The sequence below is a fragment of the Oncorhynchus tshawytscha genome, unplaced genomic scaffold (genome assembly GCF_018296145.1).
Source record: "Oncorhynchus tshawytscha isolate Ot180627B unplaced genomic scaffold, Otsh_v2.0 Un_contig_4866_pilon_pilon, whole genome shotgun sequence".
In the NCBI taxonomy this organism is placed as follows: domain Eukaryota; kingdom Metazoa; phylum Chordata; class Actinopteri; order Salmoniformes; family Salmonidae; genus Oncorhynchus; species Oncorhynchus tshawytscha.
In genome coordinates, this window is record NW_024609783.1 from 266,730 (window position 1) to 286,163 (window position 19,434).

At 46.5% G+C, this 19,434-nt stretch overlaps 1 protein-coding gene across 1 annotated transcript in view; it reads right to left on the reverse strand.

Moving 5' to 3' along the window:
• Positions 1-19,434, reverse strand: part of LOC112237185 (C-myc promoter-binding protein) — a 133,216-nt gene that overhangs the window by 51,436 nt on the left and 62,346 nt on the right. The window contains 3 exon segments of the mRNA XM_042318030.1: positions 9,734-9,879; positions 13,386-13,601; positions 16,244-16,344. Coding sequence (XP_042173964.1) covers positions 9,734-9,879; positions 13,386-13,601; positions 16,244-16,344 — 463 coding nt within the window.

Below are 19,434 nucleotides of genomic sequence, written 5' to 3' on the forward strand. Positions count from 1 at the left end.
GAGTGTCAGGGTGGTATAGTGTCAGGGTGGTAGAGTGGTAGAGTGTCAGGGTGGTAGAGTGGTATAGTGTCAGGGTGGTAGAGTGGTATAGTGTCAGGGTGGTAGAGTGGTATAGTGTCAGGGTGGTAGAGTGGTATAGTGTCAGGGTGGTAGAGTGGTATAGTGTCAGGGTGGTAGAGTGGTATAGTGTCAGGGTGGTAGAGTGGTATAGTGTCAGGGTGGTAGAGTGTCAGGGTGGTAGAGTGGTATAGTGTCAGGGTGGTAGAGTGGTATAGTGTCAGGGTGGTAGAGTGGTAGTGTCAGGGTGGTAGAGTGGTATAGTGTCAGGGTGGTAGAGTGTCAGGGTGGTAGAGTGGTATAGTGTCAGGGTGGTAGAGTGGTATAGTGTCAGGGTGTCAGGGTGGTAGAGTGGTCAGGGTGGTAGGTGGTATAGTGTCAGGGTGGTAGAGTGGGTGGTAGAGTGTCAGGGGGTGGTCAGAGTGGCATAGTGTCAGGGTGGTAGAGTGGTATAGTGTCAGGGTGGTAGAGTGTCAGGGTGGTAGAGTGGTCATGGTGTCAGGGTGGTAGAGTGTCAGGGTGGTAGAGTGTCAGGGTGGTAGTGGCATAGTGTCAGGGTGGTAGAGTGTCAGGGTGTCAGTGTCAGGGTGGTGTCAGGGTGGTAGAGTGGTAGAGTGTCAGGGTGGTAGAGTGTCAGGGTGGTAGAGTGTCAGGGTGGTAGAGTGTCAGGGTGGTAGAGTGTCAGGGTGGTAGAGTGTCAGGGTGGTAGAGTGTCAGGGTGGTAGAGTGTCAGGGTGGTAGAGTGTCAGAGTGGTCAGGGTGGTAGGGTGGTAGAGTGTCAGGGTGGTAGAGTGTCAGGGTGGTAGAGTGTCAGGGTGGTAGAGTGGTAGAGTGTCAGGGTGGTAGAGTGGTATAGTGTCAGGGTGGTAGAGTGTCAGGGTGGTAGAGTGTCAGGGTGGTAGAGTGGTATAGTGTCAGGGTGGTAGAGTGGTATAGTGTCAGGGTGGTAGAGTGTCAGGGTGGTACAGTATCAGGGTGGTAGAGTGTCAGGGTGGTAGAGTGTCAGGGTGGTAGAGTGTCAGGGTGGTAGAGTGGTATAGTGTCAGTGTCAGGGTGGTAGAGTGGTAGAGTGTCAGGGTGGTAGAGTGTCAGGGTGGTAGAGTGTCAGGGTGGTAGAGTGGTATAGTGTCAGAGGTGGTAGAGTGTCAGGGTGGTAGAGTGTCAGGATCAGGGTGGTCAGGTGTCAGGATGGTATAGTGTCAGGGTGGTAGAGTGTCAGGGTGGTAGAGTGGTATAGTGTCAGGGTGGTAGAGTGGTAGAGTGTCAGGGTGGTAGAGTGTCAGGGTGGTAGCGTGTCAGGGTGGTAGAGTGTCAGGGTGGTAGAGTGCCAGGGTGGTACAGTGGTACGATGACTATCATACCCTGTAGCATGAAGCAATATATTCACACTATCATAACCTGTAGAATGAAGCAATATATTCACACTATCATACCCTGTAGAATGAAGCAACAGTCGTATGGACAGAACTTAGTTGACAGTCAGGGTGGTATAGTGTCAGGGTGGTAGAGTGTCAGGATGGTAGAGTGTCAGGGTGGTAGAGTGTCAGGATGGTAGAGTGTCAGGGTGGTAGAGTGGTAGAGTGTCAGGGTGGTAGAGTGGTAGAGTGTCAGGGTGGTAGAGTGTCAGGGTGGTAGAGTGTCAGGGTGGTAGAGTGTCAGGGTGGTAGAGTGTCAGGGTGGTAGAGTGGTAGAGTGTCAGGGTGGTAGAGTGTCAGGGTGGTAGAGTGTCAGGATGGTAGAGTGTCAGGGTGGTAGAGTGGTATAGTGTCAGGGTGGTAGAGTGTCAGGGTGGTACAGTGTCAGGGTGGTAGAGTATGAGGGTGGTAGAGTATGGGGGTGGTACGATGTCAGGGTGGTAGAGTGTCAGGGTGGTAGATTGGTATGATGTCAGGGTGGTAGAGTGTGAGGGTGGTACAATGTCAGGGTGGTAGATTGGTACGATGTCAGGGTGGTAGAGTGTCAGGATGGTAGAGTGTGAGGGTGGTGGGATGTCAGGGTGGTGGAGTGTCAGGGTGGTACAGTGTGAGGGTGGTAGGATGTCAGGGTGGTACAGTGTGAGGGTGGTAGGATGTCAGGGTGGCAGAGTGTGAGGGTGGACACAGTCACACTCACCTTGCCTCCTTTGTCTGCACTGTAGAGCTGCATGCACAGGGAGGCAGAGAGGAGAGGGGGAACAAGAGAAGAGAAGAGAAGAGAGCATATTGAGTTAGAGACAGTTGGAGGAGAGCAGGCCTGATGGGAAATAACCAGACAGCAGACAGTATCATGGTTAAAGGAAATAACCAGACAGTACCATGGTTAAAGGAAATAACCAGACAGTACCGTGGTTAAAGGAAATAACCAGACAGTACCGTGGTTAAAGGAAATAACCAGACAGTACCGTGGTTAAAGGAAATAACCAGACAGTACCGTGGTTAAAGGAAATAACCAGACAGTACCATGGTTAAAGGAAATAACAAGACAGTACCGTGGTTAAAGGAAATAACCAGACAGTACCGTGGTTAAAGGAAATAACCAGACAGTACCGTGGTTAAAGGAAATAACCAGACAGTACCGTGGTTAAAGGAAATAACCAGACAGTACTGTGGTTAAAGGAAATAACCAGACAGTACCATGGTTAATAAAGGAAATAACCAGACAGTACCGTGGTTAAAGGAAATAACCAGACAGTACCGTGGTTAAAGGAAATAAACAGACAGTACCGTGGTTAAAGGAAATAACCAGACAGTACCGTGGTTAAAGGAAATAACCAGACAGTACCATGGTTAAAGGAAACAACCAGACAGTACCGTGGTTAAAGGAAATAACCAGACAGTACCGTGGTTAAAGGAAATAACCAGACAGTACCATGGTTATTAAAGGAAATAACCAGACAGTACCGTGGTTAAAGGAAATAACCAGACAGTAAGGTGGTTAAAGGAAATAACCAGACAGTACCGTGGTTAAAGGAAATAACCAGACTGTACCATGGTTAAAGGAAATAACCAGACAGTACCGTGGTTAAAGGAAATAACCAGACAGTACCATGGTTAAAGGAAATAACCAGACAGTACCATGGTTAAAGGAAATAACCAGACAGTACCGTGGTTAAAGGAAATAACCAGACAGTAAGGTGGTTAAAGGAAATAACCAGTTAAAGGAAATAACCAGACAGTACCATGGTTAAAGGAAATAACCAGACAGTACCGTGGTTAAAGGAAATAACCAGACAGTACCATGGTTAAAGGAAAAATAACCAGACAGTACCATGGTTAAAGGAAATAACCAGACAGTACCATGGTTAAAGGAAATAACCAGACAGCAGACAGTACCGTGGTTAAAGGAAATAACCAGACCATGGTTAAAGAAATAACCAGACAGTACCGTGGTTAAAGGAAATAACCAGACAGTACCGTGGTTAAAGGAAATAACCAGACAGCAGACAGTACCGTGGTTAAAGGAAATAACCAGACAGTACCATGGTTAAAGGAAATAACCAGACAGCAGACAGTACCGTGGTTAAAGGAAATAACCAGACAGCAGACAGTACCGTGGTTAAAGGAAATAACCAGACAGTACCATGGTTAAAGGAAATAACCAGATAGCAGACAGTACCGTGGTTAAAGGAAATAACCAGACAGCAGACAGTACCGTGGTTAAAGGAAATAACCAGACAGTACTAAGGTTAAAGGGCTGATTGGACTAGGAGAGGCTACAGGAAGAAAACCAGCTAGATGTTAATCAGGGGTGGGCAATCTTATCCACAATGGGTCAGTGTGGGTGCAGGCTTTGGCTCCAGCCAAGCAGTAACACAACTAATTCAATTACTCACAAGGTGTTTCCCAAAATGCATACTACAGTGCTCTGATTAAGCAAATTGGAGCACGGGAGGGTTGGAGTATGAGTCCAAATCAAAGTACATGAAACGCAGGGTTCGTACAGACAGTGACAAGTCAAATTCAAGGACTTTCAAGTACTTTTTTTACAAGCACTAATAATTATTTTTAAGGACCATCAATTTGCAACAGTTCCTATTATGTAATTGTTTCTGGTCACCACCAGATGGCAGTAGATCACCATAAGCTGACTTACTATTCATCACCATCTTACAAGATCTACTCAATAATACGTGTTTCACTACATATTTACTACATTCATGAGTGGTAAGCCAGGACTGATGATGTTGACTGATTTCCTTTTATGACCTGTAACTCAGTAAAATCTTTAAAATTCTTGCGTTTATATTTCTGTTCAGTGTACATGACAATAACATTAAATTGTCTTTATATTTCACAAAATGTTAGGTCCAATAGGCTGTCCCAACATATAATGACGTGAAAGTTAATTCCGACAGTGTAAAAGGCCCTTAGTTTACTATAAAATGTTGTATTCTATACACATTTAAAGAGCAACAAGTTATTGTGTTTGATAAGATTAAAGATTCTCTAACCTCTCTCCCTGCTGGCTTCAATGCTTCTTCTCTCTGTGTATCTCATTTGGGTTAGGGTCATTGCAGCCTGACTCACCACTGTCTATCTCACTACTCTCTGTAAAGAAAAGGTATTTTGTATGAGAACTTATAGCCCATCCTTTTGATTAAAGCTAGCTTCACTTCAGTCCTGCTGAGGTCCGACTCCGTTCAACGTTAGCTTCAAACTTAATCCGTTTTTTTTGGTTTGGGGGGGGGATTTCTGTTGACACGGTAGGAGTCGAGGGATGTTTTGGTTTGGGGGATGTCTGTTGACATGGTAGGAGTCGAGGGATGTTTTGGTTTGGGGCGATGTCTGTTGACACGGTAGGAGTCGAGGGATGTTTTGGTTTGGGGGGATGTCTGTTGACACGGTAGGAGTCGAGGGATGTTTTGGTTTGGGGGATGTCTGTTGACACGGTAGGAGTCGAGGGATGTTTTGGTTTGGGGGATGTCTGTTGACGAGGGATGTTTTGATGTTTTGGGGCATGTCTGTTGACATAGGATGTTTTGGTTTGGGGGATGTCTGTTGACACGGGCGAGGAGTCGAGGGATGTTTTGGTTTGGGGGATGTCTGTTGACATGGCAGGAGTCGAGGGATGTTTTGGTTTGGGGGATGGGATGTCTGTTGACATGGTAGGAGTCGAGGGATGTTTTGGTTTGATGGGGATGTCTGTTGACACGGTAGGAGTCGAGGGATGTTTTGGTTTGGGGGATGTCTGTTGACACGGTAGGAGTCGAGGGATGTTTTGGTTTGGGGGATGTCTGTTGACACGGTAGGAGTCGAGGGATGTTTTGGTTTTGGGGGATGGGATGTCTGTTGACATGGCAGGAGTCGAGGGATGTTTTGGTTTAGGGGGATGTTTTGGTTTGGGGGATGTCTGTTGACATGGCAGGAGTCGAGGGATGTTTTGGTTTGGGGGATGTCTGTTGACATGGCGAGTCGAGGAGTTCGGGGGATGTCTTTGGTTTCGAGGGGGATGTTGTCTGTTGACACGGTAGGAGTCGAGGGATGTTTTGGTTTGGGGGATGTCTGTTGACATGGTAGGAGTCGAGGGATCACACTGTCAGCAGCGTCTCTCTGCCACTCGGCCTATGTAGCGGCCGGAGTTTCCCGTTGGACAGAGCGGTGAGTGAATGTGTTGCTAACGAGGCAAATCCAGGGGAGCAGGCGAACATAACGAGCATTCATGAATCATTCATGATTTCACTCGTTAGCAAAGGTAAGTGCGATTACAACTCAGATCAACGCTGGGAAAGCAATAATAAGTGGATAAACGATCATTAACAAAATAAAAAGGCAAGTAAACTATTTCACAAATAAAAATGTGTGTAAATGGCATTTACCCTCCACTACATCCCTGGATGGGTCTGGCAAAACCATTCATCAACATCTATATCCTGCCAGGCAGGAGGATGGAATCTACATTTGTCCGACATTTTAGCTGTCGATATGACTTGTGACGACGCATAACCAGTCCGTTCTGGACCCGCTTGGCTGAGTGGCAGTGTGGCTGGAATGAGTGAGCTCGCCTGGCAACCAGAGCACCAAACACGTGAGGAAATAAACCTGTGTAGTCTGCCTAGAAGTTAATTGGCCAACACCAAAACCTTTTTCAAATATTTTTTAATATTTGATAATTTTCTGTTCTCTTCTCATTGTAATTCAAGTACAACAAAATTGTCTGATTTTCAAGGTATTCAAGTACTTGAATTTCAGAGTAACAAATTCAAGTACTTTAAGCACCTCAATCCGAGAAACGGAGCACAAGGTTCAGTGAAAGAGGAGGTGCAGCATGAGGTAATACAGTAGGGGGAGTGCTGCTCAGTGTGAGGTAATACAGTAGGGGGAGTGCTGCTCAGCGTGAGGTAATACAGTAGGGGGAGTGCTGCTCAGCGTGAGGTAATACAGTAGGGGAGTGCTGCTCAGCGTGAGGTAATACAGTAGGGGAGTGCTGCTCAGCGTGAGGTAATACAGTAGGGGGAGTGCTGCTCAGCGTGAGGTAATACAGTAGGGGGAGTGCTGCTCAGCGTGAGGTAATACAGTAGGGGAGTGCTGCTCAGCAGTGAGGTAATACAGTAGGGGGAGTGCTGCTCAGTGTGAGGTAATACAGTAGGGGAGTGCTGCTCAGTGTGAGGTAATACAGTAGGGGAGTGCTGCTCAGTGTGAGGTAATACAGTAGGGGAGTGCTGCTCAGCGTGAGGTAATACAGTAGGGGAGTGCTGCTCAGTGTGAGGTAATACAGTAGGGGGAGTGCTGCTCAGTGTGAGGTAATACAGTAGGGGAGTGCTGCTCAGTGTGAGGTAATACAGTAGGGGAGTGCTGCTCAGTGTGAGGTAATACAGTAGGGGGGAGGGCTTCTCAAATGGAATGTTTTATGCGTACTCAAGAGAATGTCCTCGGGAAAATGCACTAGAAGCATGAGAGTGTGGAACACGGTAATATGCATATTGAGAAACACCCAGTGACTCAGGGGAGCACGGTAATATGCATATTGAGAAACACCCAGTGACTCAGGGGAGCACGGTAATATGCATATTGAGAAACACCCAGTGACTCAGGGGAGCACGGTAATATGCATATTGAGAAACACCCAGTGACTCAGGGGAGCACGGTAATATGCATATTGAGAAACACCCAAGGTCTTCAATAAAGACTTAATTAGTAAAAATCTGCTGTGTTAATGCTTTGGCTGCACCTACATCAGCAATTAACAGAGTACAGAGGAATGGAGGGGAATGGAAATGGATGGGAGAGGGAAAGTAAAGGTAGAGGATATCAAGCATAGCTACTAGACAGGGAGAAGAACACTGATAGAGGATAGCATAGTTACTAGACAGGGAGAAGAACACTGATAGAGGATAGCATAGTTACTAGACAGGGAGAAGAACACTGATAGAGGATAGCATAGTTACTAGACAGGGAGAAGAACACTGATAGAGGATAGCATAGTTACTAGACAGGGAGAAGAACACTGATAGAGGATAGCATAGTTACTAGACAGGGAGAAGAACACTGATAGAGGATAGCATAGTTACTAGACAGGGAGAAGAACACTGATAGAGGATAGCATAGTTACTAGACAGGGAGAAGAACACTGATAGAGGATAGCATAGCTACTAGACAGGGAGAAGAACACTGATAGAGGATAGCATAGCTACTAGACAGGGAGAAGAACACTGATAGAGGATAGCATAGTTACTAGACAGGGAGAAGAACACTGATAGAGGATAGCATAGCTACTAGACAGGGAGAAGAACACTGATAGAGGATAGCATAGTTACTAGACAGGGAGAAGAACACTGATAGAGGATAGCATAGCTACTAGACAGGGAGAAGAACACTGATAGAGGATAGCATACTACTAGACAGGAGAACAGGATAGCATAGCTACTAGAAGAAGAACACTGATAGAGGATAGCATAGTTACTAGACAGGGAGAAGAACACTGATAGAGGATAGCATAGCTACTAGACAGGGAGAAGAACACTGATAGAGGATAGCATAGTTACTAGACAGGGAGAAGAACACTGATAGAGGATAGCATAGTTACTAGACAGGGAGAAGAACACTGATAGAGGATAGCATAGTTACTAGACAGGGAGAAGAACACTGATAGAGGATAGCATAGTTACTAGACAGGGAGAAGAACACTGATAGAGGATAGAGCTACTAGACAGGAGAAGAACACTGATAGAGGATAGCATAGTTACTAGACAGGAGAAGAACACTGATAGAGGATAGCATAGCTACTAGACAGGAGAAGAACACTGATAGAGGATAGCATAGTTACTAGACAGGGAGAAGAACACTGATAGAGGATAGCATAGTTACTAGACAGGGAGAAGAACACTGATAGAGGATAGCATAGTTACTAGACAGGGAGAAGAACACTGATAGAGGATAGCATAGTTACTAGACAGGGAGAAGAACACTGATAGAGGATAGCATAGTTACTAGACAGGGAGAAGAACACTGATAGAGGATAGCATAGCTACTAGACAGGGAGATACATTTCACAGAGGACAGGTCTATATATGACTAGGATGATATAGTATTATAAACCAAGCTGTATGGGGAAGGGTTAGGGTTATTTCAGAGGATAGGTCTATGAAGGACCGGGATGACAGTATTATAAACCAAGCTGTATGGGGAAGGGTTAGGGTTATTTCAGAGGATAGGTCTATGAAGGACCAGGATGACAGTATTATAAACCAAGCTGTATGGGGAAGGGTTAGGGTTATTTCAGAGAATAGGTCTATGAAGGACCAGGATGACAGTATTATAAACCAAGCTGTATGGGGAAGGGTTAGGGTTATTTCAGAGGATAGGTCTATGAAGGACCGGGATGACAGTATTATAAACCAAGCTGTATGGGGAAGGGTTAGGGTTATTTCAGAGGATAGGTCTATGAAGGACCGGGATGACAGTATTATAAACCAAGCTGTATGGGGAAGGGTTAGGGTTATTTCAGAGGATAGGTCTATGAAGGACCAGGATGACAGTATTATAAACCAAGCTGTATGGGGAAGGGTTAGGGTTATTTCAGAGAATAGGTCTATGAAGGACCAGGATGACAGTTTTATAAACCAAGCTGTATGGGGAAGGGTTAGGGTTATTTCAGAGGATAGGTCTATGAAGGACCAGGATGACAGTATTATAAACCAAGCTGTATGGGGAAGGGTTAGGGTTATTTCAGAAAATAGGTCTATGAAGGACCAGGATGACAGTATTATAAACCAAGCTGTATGGGGAAGGGTTAGGGTTATTTCAGAGAATAGGTCTATGAAGGACCAGGATGACAGTATTATAAACCAAGCTGTATGGGGGAAGGGTTAGGGGTTATTTCAGAGAATAGGTCTATGAAGGACCAGGATGACAGTATTATAAACCAAGCTGTATGGGGAAGGGTTAGGGTTATTTCAGAGAATAGGTCTATGAAGGACCAGGATGACAGTTAAACCAAGCTGTATGGGGAAGGGTTAGGGTTATTGACATAAACCAAGCTGTATGGGGAAGGGTTAGGGTTATTTCAGAAATAGGTCTATGAAGGACTTGGATGACCATTATAAACCAAGCTGTATGGGGAAGGGTTAGGGTTATTTCAAGAATAGGTCTATGAAACCAGGGATGACTTTATTATAAACCAGCTGTATGGGGAAGGGTTTTATTTCAGGAATGAGTCTTTATTTAGGACCAGGATGACAGTTTTATAAACCAAGCTGTACCTTGTCCACACAGTCATCGAAGAAGGCCAAGCTGGCGTCTTTGTCTGAGACGAAGGAGCACTCCTCTATGAATCTGATGAACATCTGAGTCTTGGTCATCAGGGAGTAGAACTTCTGGTGGGACCGGTCTCTGCTCTTCAGGAACCCTACAGAACATTACAACCATATGAGAATCATAACAAGATACAGTAGAACTTCTGGTGGGACCGGTCTCTGCTCTTCAGGAACCCTACAGAACATTACAGCCATATGAGAATCATAACAAGATACAGTAGAACTTCTGGTGGGACCGGTCTCTGCTCTTCAGGAACCCTGAAGAGGACGGTTGGGGAGGGAGAAACAGAACATTTGTGGTTCACTGCTAGACATATCTGGCAAAATAGGTTTAGGGTCTTGGAACCTGGACCATTAGGCACGCTGCTTAATTTTTTATTTTTTTTAACCTTTATTTAACCAGGTGAGTCTTTATTTAACCAGGTGAGTCTTTATTTAACCAGGTGAGTCTTTATTTAACCAGGTGAGTCTTTATTTAACCAGGTGAGTCTTTATTTAACCAGGTGAGTCTTTATTTAACCAGGTAAGTCTTTATTTAACCAGGTGAGTCTTTATTTAACCAGGTGAGTCTTTATTTAACCAGGTGAGTCTTTATTTAACCAGGTGAGTCTTTATTTAACCAGGTGAGTCTTTATTTAACCAGGTGAGTCTTTATTTAACCAGGTGAGTCTTTATTTAACCAGGTGAGTCTTTATTTAACCAGGCGAGTCATTATTTAACCAGGTAAGTCATTATTTAACCAGGTAAGTCATTATTTAACCAGGTGAGTCTTTGAGAACACATTCTCTTTTACAATAACAACAGATGTACCTTAGCTAGGCACAGTCGTGCAGGTAAGATAACACATGGCCAATCTAGGGTGCAAAACAGGGAAGTGACTTCCTTAAGTGTTAAACCGAGCTGGGCTGACTGGCAGCTGACCTGATTAACAGCTGACCTGATTAACAGCTGACCTGACTAACAGCTGACCTGACTAACAGCTGACATGATTAACAGCTGACATGACTAACAGCTGACATGATTAACAGCTGACATGACTAACAGCTGACATGATTAACAGCTGACATGACTAACAGCTGACCTGACTAACAGCTGACCTGACTAACAGCTGACTAACAGCTGACATGACTAACAGCTGACATGACCTGTTTAACAGCTGACCTGACTAACAGCTGACCTGACTAACAGCTGACTGACTGACTAACAGCTGACCTGACTAACACAGCTGACATGATTAACAGCTGACCTGACTAACAGCTGACCTGACTAACAGCTGACCTGACTAACAGCTGAGCTGACCTGACTAACAGCTGACCTGACTAACAGCTGACTAACCTGACTAACAGCTGACCTGACTAACAGCTGACCTGACTAACACCTGACTAACAGCTGACCTGACTAACAGCTGACCTGACTAACAGCTGACCTGACTAACAGCTGACCTGACTAACAGCTGACCTGACTAACAGCTGACATGATTAACAGCTGACCTGACTAACAGCTGACATGATTAACAGCTGACCTGACTAACAGCTGACCTGATTAACAGCTGACCTGACTAACAGCTGACCTGACTAACAGCTGACCTGACTAACAGCTGACATGATTAACAGCTGACCTGACTAACAGCTGACCTGACTAACAGCTGACCTGCGGGACAAACAGGGCCAGGGGGAGTGGGGAGGATGGTTGGTCATTGGCTCACACTGCAGTCATGGAGGCCAAGCTTTGTGTTGTTGTGGGTCCCTACAGTAATACTAATGGACGGCTGATAGATTCTCTATGGATACAGATACACCCACACCACTTGGCCAAAGAAACACGTTGAGAAAGCACATTTTCCCATACTTGTGTGTGTGTCTTTCAGCTCTAGTCATTACATAACACTACTGCAAAAGAGGTCTCTCTAAACTCCTCATCCCTATTTGTAGGGATCACAATCCTCATAACCAACATGTCCTTAGCTACAGCTAGCATGGTTAGCATCCACTAGAGAATGCTCATGTCTTGGCTACAGCTAGCATGGTTAGCATCCACTAAAGAATGCTCATGTCTTGGCTACAGCTAGCATGGTTAGCATCCACTAGAGAATGTTCATGTCCTTGTCTACAGCTAGCATGGTTAGCATCCACTAGAGAATGCTCATGTCTTGTCTACAGCTAGCATGGTTAGCATCCACTAGAGAATGCTCATGTCTTGGCTATGGGCCATGGTCAAAAATACTCATGCACTAAATAGCATGGATAGGGTGCCACTAGAGATGATGCCCTTGTCTACAGCTAGCCATTGCTCTTTAATCCACTAAGAATGCTCATGTCTGACTAGTTTAGCCCACCAGAGAAGTTCAGATTGGCTACAGCTAGCATGGTAGCATCCATTAGCCATGTCTTGTCTACACTAGCATGGTTAGCATCCACCAACATGTCCTTGTCTACAGCTAGCATGGTTTAGCTCATGTCTTGTCTACTGGTTAGCATCCACTAGAGAATGCTCATGTCTTGTCTACAGCTAGCATGGTTAGCATCCACTAGAGAATGTTCATGTCCTTGTCTACAGCTAGCATGGTTAGCATCCACTAGAGAATGCTCATGTCTTGTCTACAGCTAGCATGGCTAGAATCCACTAGAGAATGTTCATGTCCTTGGCTATGGGCCATGGTCAAAAATAATGCACTAAATAAGGGATAGGGTGCCATTTGGGATGAAGCCCTTGGCTACGGCTAGCCATTGCAGTCTTTAATAATAAAGGACCGTCTGACTAGTTTACCCACCAGAGACAGTGCAGATTGGGTGGTATTAGCCAGCTTCAACTGGCCCCAATCCAGACTCAACTCTATCAGGTGTGGTATTAGCCAGCTTCAACTGGCCCCAATCCAGACTCAACTCTATCAGGTGTGGTATTAGCCAGCTTCAACTGGCCCCAGTCCAGATTCAACTCTATCAGGTGTGGTATTAGCCAGCTTCAACTGGCCCCAATCCAGACTCAACTCTATCAGGTGTGGTATTAGCCAGCTTCAACTGGCCCCAATCCAGACTCAACTCTATCAGGTGTGGTATTAGCCAGCTTCAACTGGCCCCAATCCAGACTCAACTCTATCAGGTGTGGTATTAGCCAGCTTCAACTGGCCCCAGTCCAGATTCAACTCTATCAGGTGTGGTATTAGCCAGCTTCAACTGGCCCCAGTCCAGACTCAACTCTATCAGGTGTGATATTAGCCAGCTTCAACTGGCCCCAATCCAGACTCAACTCTATCAGGTGTGATATTAGCCAGCTTCAACTGGCCCCAGTCCAGATTCAACTCTATCAGGTGTGGTATTAGCCAGCTTCAACTGGCCCCAGTCCAGACTCTGGAGCAGAGAACAGCTGCAGCTAGCTAGAGCTCCAGACCTGCACATGCACTGAGACTCACACACACACAGACTCACACACACACACACACAGACTCACACACACACACAGACTCACACACACACACACACACACACACACACACACACACACACACACACACACACACACACACACACACACACACACACACACACACACACACACACACACACACACACACACACATACACACCAAGCCGGTACTAACCTTGCAGGTCAAAGAGAGAGGAGGCGTCAGTAGTCTTCTCAGACGGGGCCTGGGTGATGGGTCTCAGGTATGAGCGGTAGCCTTTCAAGATGGCCGCCATGAACCTGAGGAAGGCTTCCTGTATCTCCATCTCCAGGCTGTGGAGGCTCTTCCCACAGGCCAGCTCTGTACAGTCACTCATACTCAGCTCCAATAGGCCATCAGGACGCTGCTGACCTGGGGGGAACCAATAGAAAAGAGAGATGTTGGTTCAGCTGACCTTGGGAGAACCAATAGAAAAGAGAGATGTTGGTTCTGCTGACCTGGGGGGAACCAATAGAAAAGAGGGTTGTTGGTTATGCTGATCTGGGGGGAACCAATAGAAAAGAGGGATGTTGGTTCTGCTGACCTGGGGGGAACCAATAGAAAAGAGGGTTGTTGGTTATGCTGATCTGGGGGGAACCAATAGAAAATAAGGTTGTTGGTTCTGCTGATCTGGGGGGAACCAATAGAAAAGAGGGCTGTTGGTTATGCTGACCAATAACCTGGGGAGAACCAATAGAAAAGTGGGTTGTTGGTTCTGCTGACCTGGGGAGAACCAATAGAAAAGAGAGATGTTGGTTCTGCTGACCTGGGGAGAACCAATAGAAAAGAGAGATGTTGGTTCTGCTGACCTGGGGGGGAACCAATAGAAAAGAGGGTTGTTGGTTATGCTGATCTGGGGGAACCAATAGAAAAGAGGTTGTTGGTTCTGCTGATCTGGGGGAACCAATAGAAAAGAGGGTTGTTGGTTATGCTGATCTGGGGGAACCAATAGAAAAGAGGGTTGTTGGTTATGCTGATCTGGGGGAACCAATAGAAAAGAAGGTTGTTGGTTCTGCTGATCTGGGGGAACCAATAGAAAAGAGGGTTGTTGGTTATGCTGACCTGGGGGGAACCAATAGAAAAGAGGGTTGTTGGTTCTGCTGATCTGGGGGGAACCAATAGAAAAGAGGGTTGTTGGTTCTGCTGATCTGGGGGGAACCAATGGAAAATATGTTTTTTTGTTTACATATCTTATAGGGTTTGTCCCAAATGGCACCATATTCCTTAATGTAGTGCACTACATAGGGAACAGGGAGCCATGTGGGATGCATCCCTCATGCAGTTCCAGAGATACATAGAGGAAAACACTCTTAGAAGATACAATGGGTGGACAAAACATTAGGAACACCTGCTCCTTCCATGACGTAGACTTACCAGGTGAATCCAGGTGAAAGATATGATCCCTTACTGATGTAACTTGGTAAATCCACTTGTAGATGAAGTGGAGAAGACCGGTTAAAGAAGGATTTTTTAAGCAACATAATATTAGGAAGGTGTTCTTAATATTTTGTCTGCTATATTTAACTACCTGTCACAGTTGAAGACAGTTTAAAACACAACTTAAAACAAGCAGGACTGTCTGTATGAAAGTTGAGTTGATGACGTGAGGGGTTTGGGTTCTGTCTGTCTTGTTGTTGTTGAACTAGATAAAGGGTAAATAACAAAACACACAGTTTAAATCTCTTCCGAAGTCAGTTTTCCTCTGAGAAACAAGACCCTAAAGATAAGACTCAGCTTGTCACTCTGCCAAGCTCTATCGATGTTCAATATTCCCAGCCTAAACACTAATGCAGTGGCAGGACACATTTTCAGCCTCACTGAGTCTCAGAATGTAACACTATTCGATTTGTATTTGATTTCTCAATAAGCAGGCAGCAGGTTTACTGGCTAGGATATAAATAACACAACTGAACTAATGGAGACAAATAGAGCAGGTAGGGAGAGGGAGTGGGGGGAAAGGGGGGAGAGAGGACAGAGAGAGAGAGAGGAGGAGAGGGAGGAGAGACAGAGAGAGAGGAGAGAGGAGAGAGAAGAGAGCGAGGGGGGATAGAGGAGAGAGAGGAGAGAGAGGAGTGAGAGAAAAAGAGAGTGAGAGAGATGCAGCGAGAGAGAGAGAGAGAAGAGAGCGAGGGGGAGGTTGGAGATAGAGGGGGTGAGAGAGAAAGAGAGGGAGAGAGAGATGCAGCGAGCGAGAGAGAGAGAGAGAGAGAAGAGAGCGAGAGGGGAGGTTGGAGATAGAGGGGGTGAGAGAGAAAGAGAGGGAGAGAGAGATGCAGCGAGCGAGAGAGAGAGAGAGAGAGAGAGAAGAGAGCGAGGGGGAGGTTGGAGATAGGGGGGTTGAGAGAAAGAGAGGGAGAGAGAGATGCAGCGAGAGAGAGAGAGAGAGAGAGATGCAGCGAGAGAGAGAGAGAGAGAGAGAGAGAGAGAGAGAGATGCAGAGAGCGAGATGCAGAGAGCGAGATGCAGCGAGCGAGAGAGAGAGAGAGAGAGAGAGAGAGCGAGATGCAGAGAGCGAGAGAGATGCAGCGAGCGAGAGAGAGAGAGATGCAGAGAGAAAGGAATAATGATGTAATACTAACTGGTGGTTTTGTTACAGAGGAAGAGGAGAGAAGAAGAAGAATGATGCACACTGTTCTTTAATATAGACCTGCCGTCTGTTTGGTAGACACTGGAGAAAGAATAGGAAGCTGAACGTAAAGTACTCCTACACTACTGCTACAGTGGCTTATCATATTCCGAAGAAGAAGAACACCTGAGAGTCAAACACATCAGCTTGAAAGAATCTTTCAAAGTCGGCCTTGAAAAGGAGTGTTATTGAAAAAAGTGTTCTTGATCTAGCTTGGGTTGCCAGATCTTTTTTTTGTTGCCAACTCCTTTGTCTTTGTTATATTAAAGGAGCGAACTGAGGCAGAACCAGAGTCACATCTGGCAACTCAGGCTACACTTGACCCAGTTTATTCATTCTGAAATCTTTAGTCCTCTATCCACACAGTACAGTACAGTCCTCTACTCACCGTCCACCAGTTGCTGGTAGAGATTGTTCAGCACATTCATCAGGTTTTTACAGGCTTTCTTTGGCAGGATCTTCCAGGTCAGGGCCCTCTTATCTCCGTTGCTGAAAGGAGAAACACACGGTCAGCTCTCCAGAGGTGCAGAGAGGTGGAACACACCCAAAACTAACACTGGCGGAGGATAGGGGCAGGAGACCACCCACGAGACGGCTGCCTCCATGACTGGTCCAAATATCTTAGGACCACAGAAACGGATTGAACTTTGACCCATATGGAAAATGGATGCACACATGACTGTACATCGCTGTGGATAAAAGCGTCTGATAAATGGAATATATTCTACTATTATCATTACACCTACAGTGGCCAAACACTACGCAATACAGTCTCACCTTGAGGAATAGACTGTCTCAACTGGGTTACAGCCCACCTTGAGGAATAGACTGTCTGAACTGGGTTACAGCCCACCTTGAGGAATAGACTGTCTTAGCAGGGTTACAGCCCACCTTGAGGAATAGACTGTCTTAGCAGGGTTACAGCCCACCTTGAGGAATAGACTGTCTCAACTGGGTTACAGCCCACCTTGAGGAATAGACTGTCTCAGCAGGGTTTACAGCCCACCTTGAGGAATAGACTGTCTTAGCAGGGTTACAGCCCACCTTGAGGAATAGACTGTCTCAACTGGATTAAAGCCCACCTTGAGGAATAGACTGTCTCAGCTGGGTTACAGCCCACCTTGAGGAATATACTGTCTCAGCTGGGTTACAGCCCACCTTGAGTAATAGACTGTCTCAACTGGATTAAAGCCCACCTTGAGGAATAGACTGTCTGAACTGGGTTACAGCCCACCTTGAGGAATAGACTGTCTCAACTGGGTTACAGCCCACCTTGAGGAATAGACTGTCTCAACTGGGGTTACAGCCCACCAGCCTCAACTGGGTTACAGCCCACCTTGAGGAATAGACTGTCTCAACTGGGTTACAGCCCACCTTGAGGAATAGACTGTCTCAGCTGGGTTACAGCCCACCTTGAGGAATAGACTGTCTCAACTGGGTTACAGCCCACCTTGAGGAATAGACTGTCTCAACTGGGTTACAGCCCACCTTGAGGAATAGACTGTCTCAACTGGGTTACAGCCCACCTTGAGGAATAGACTGTCTCAACTGGGTTACAGCCCACCTTGAGGAATAGACTGTCTCAGCAGGGTTACAGCCCACCTTGAGGAATAGACTGTCTCAACTGGATTAAAGCCCACCTTGAGGAATAGACTGTCTCAACTGGGTTACAGCCCACCTTGAGGAATAGACTGTCTCAACTGGGTTACAGCCCACCTTGAGGAATAGACTGTCTCAGCAGGGTTACAGCCCACCTTGAGGAATAGACTGTCTCAGCAGGGTTACAGCCCACCTTGAGGAATAGACTGTCTCAGCAGGGTTACAGCCCACCTTGAGGAATAGACTGTCTCAGCAGGGTTACAGCCCACCTTGAGGAATAGACTGTCTCAACAGGGTTTACAGCCCACCTTGAGGAATAGACTGTCTCAGCAGGGTTACAGCCCACCTTGAGGAATAGACTGTCTCAACTGGGTTTACAGCCCACCTTGAGGAATAGACTGTCTCAACTGGGGTTACAGCCCACCTTGAGGAATAGACTGTCTCAACTGGGTTACAGCCCACCTTGAGGAATAGACTGTCTCAACTGGGTTACAGCCCACCTTGAGGAATAGACTGTCTCAACTGAGAAGTCATTACTCAGCAACACTGTAGTTTATAAAAAGTGAAAAAGGAAAAGGTTGACATGTTTGCTGCTGGGTGCCCTTCACTATGGTTGACTGTTCTCAGCCCGTTAGCTAAGTGGATGGAGGCCCTTCACTATGGTTGACTGTTCTCAGCCCGTTAGCTAAGTGGATGGAGGCCCTTCACTATGGTTGACTGTTCTCAGCCCGTTAGCTAAGTGGATGGAGGCCCTTCACTATGGTTGACTGTTCTCAGCCCGTTAGCTAAGTGGATGGAGGCCCTTCACTATGGTTGACTGTTCTCAGCCCGTTAGCTAAGTGGATGGAGGCCCTTCACTATGGTTGACTGTTCTCAGCCCGTTAGCTAAGTGGATGGAGGCCCTTCACTATGGTTGACTGTTCTCAGCCCGTTAGCTAAGTGGATGGAGGCCCTTCACTATGGTTGACTGTTCTCAGCCCGTTAGCTAAGTGGATGGAGGCCCTTCACTATGGTTGACTGTTCTCAGCCCGTTAGCTAAGTGGATGGAGGCCCTTCACTATGGTTGACTGTTCTCAGCCCGTTAGCTAAGTGGATGGAGGCCCTTCACTATGGTTGACTGTTCTCAGCCCGTTAGCTAAGTGGATGGAGGCCCTTCACTATGGTTGACTGTTCTCAGCCCGTTAGCTAAGTGGATGGAGGCCCTTCACTATGGTTGACTGTTCTCAGCCCGTTAGCTAAGTGGATGGAGGCCCTTCACTATGGTTGACTGTTCTCAGCCCGTTAGCTAAGTGGATGGAGGCCCTTCACTATGGTTGACTGTTCTCAGCCCGTTAGCTAAGTGGATGGAGGCCCTTCACTATGGTTGACTGTTCTCAGCCCGTTAGCTAAGTGGATGGAGGCCCTTCACTATGGTTGACTGTTCTCAGCCCGTTAGCTAAGTGGATGGAGGCCCTTCACTATGGTTGACTGTTCTCAGCCCGTTAGCTAAGTGGATGGAGGCCCTTCACTATGGTTGACTGTTCTCAGCCCGTTAGCTAAGTGGATGGAGGCCCTTCACTATGGTTGACTGTTCTCAGCCCGTTAGCTAAGTGGATGGAGGCCCTTCACTATGGTTGACTGTTCTCAGCCCGTTAGCTAAGTGGATGGAGGCCCTTCACTATGGTTGACTGTTCTCAGCCCGTTAGCTAAGTGGATGGAGGCCCTTCACTATGGTTGACTGTTCTCAGCCCGTTAGCTAAGTGGATGGAGGCCCTTCACTATGGTTGACTGCCCTTCACTATGGTTGACTGTTCTCAGCCCGTTAGCTAAGTGGATGGAGGCCCTTCACTATGGTTGACTGTTCTCAGCCCGTTAGCTAAGTGGATGGAGGCCCTTCACTATGGTTGACTGTTCTCAGCCCGTTAGCTAAGTGGATGGAGGCCCTTCACTATGGTTGACTGTTCTCAGCCCGTTAGCTAAGTGGATGGAGGCCCTTCACTA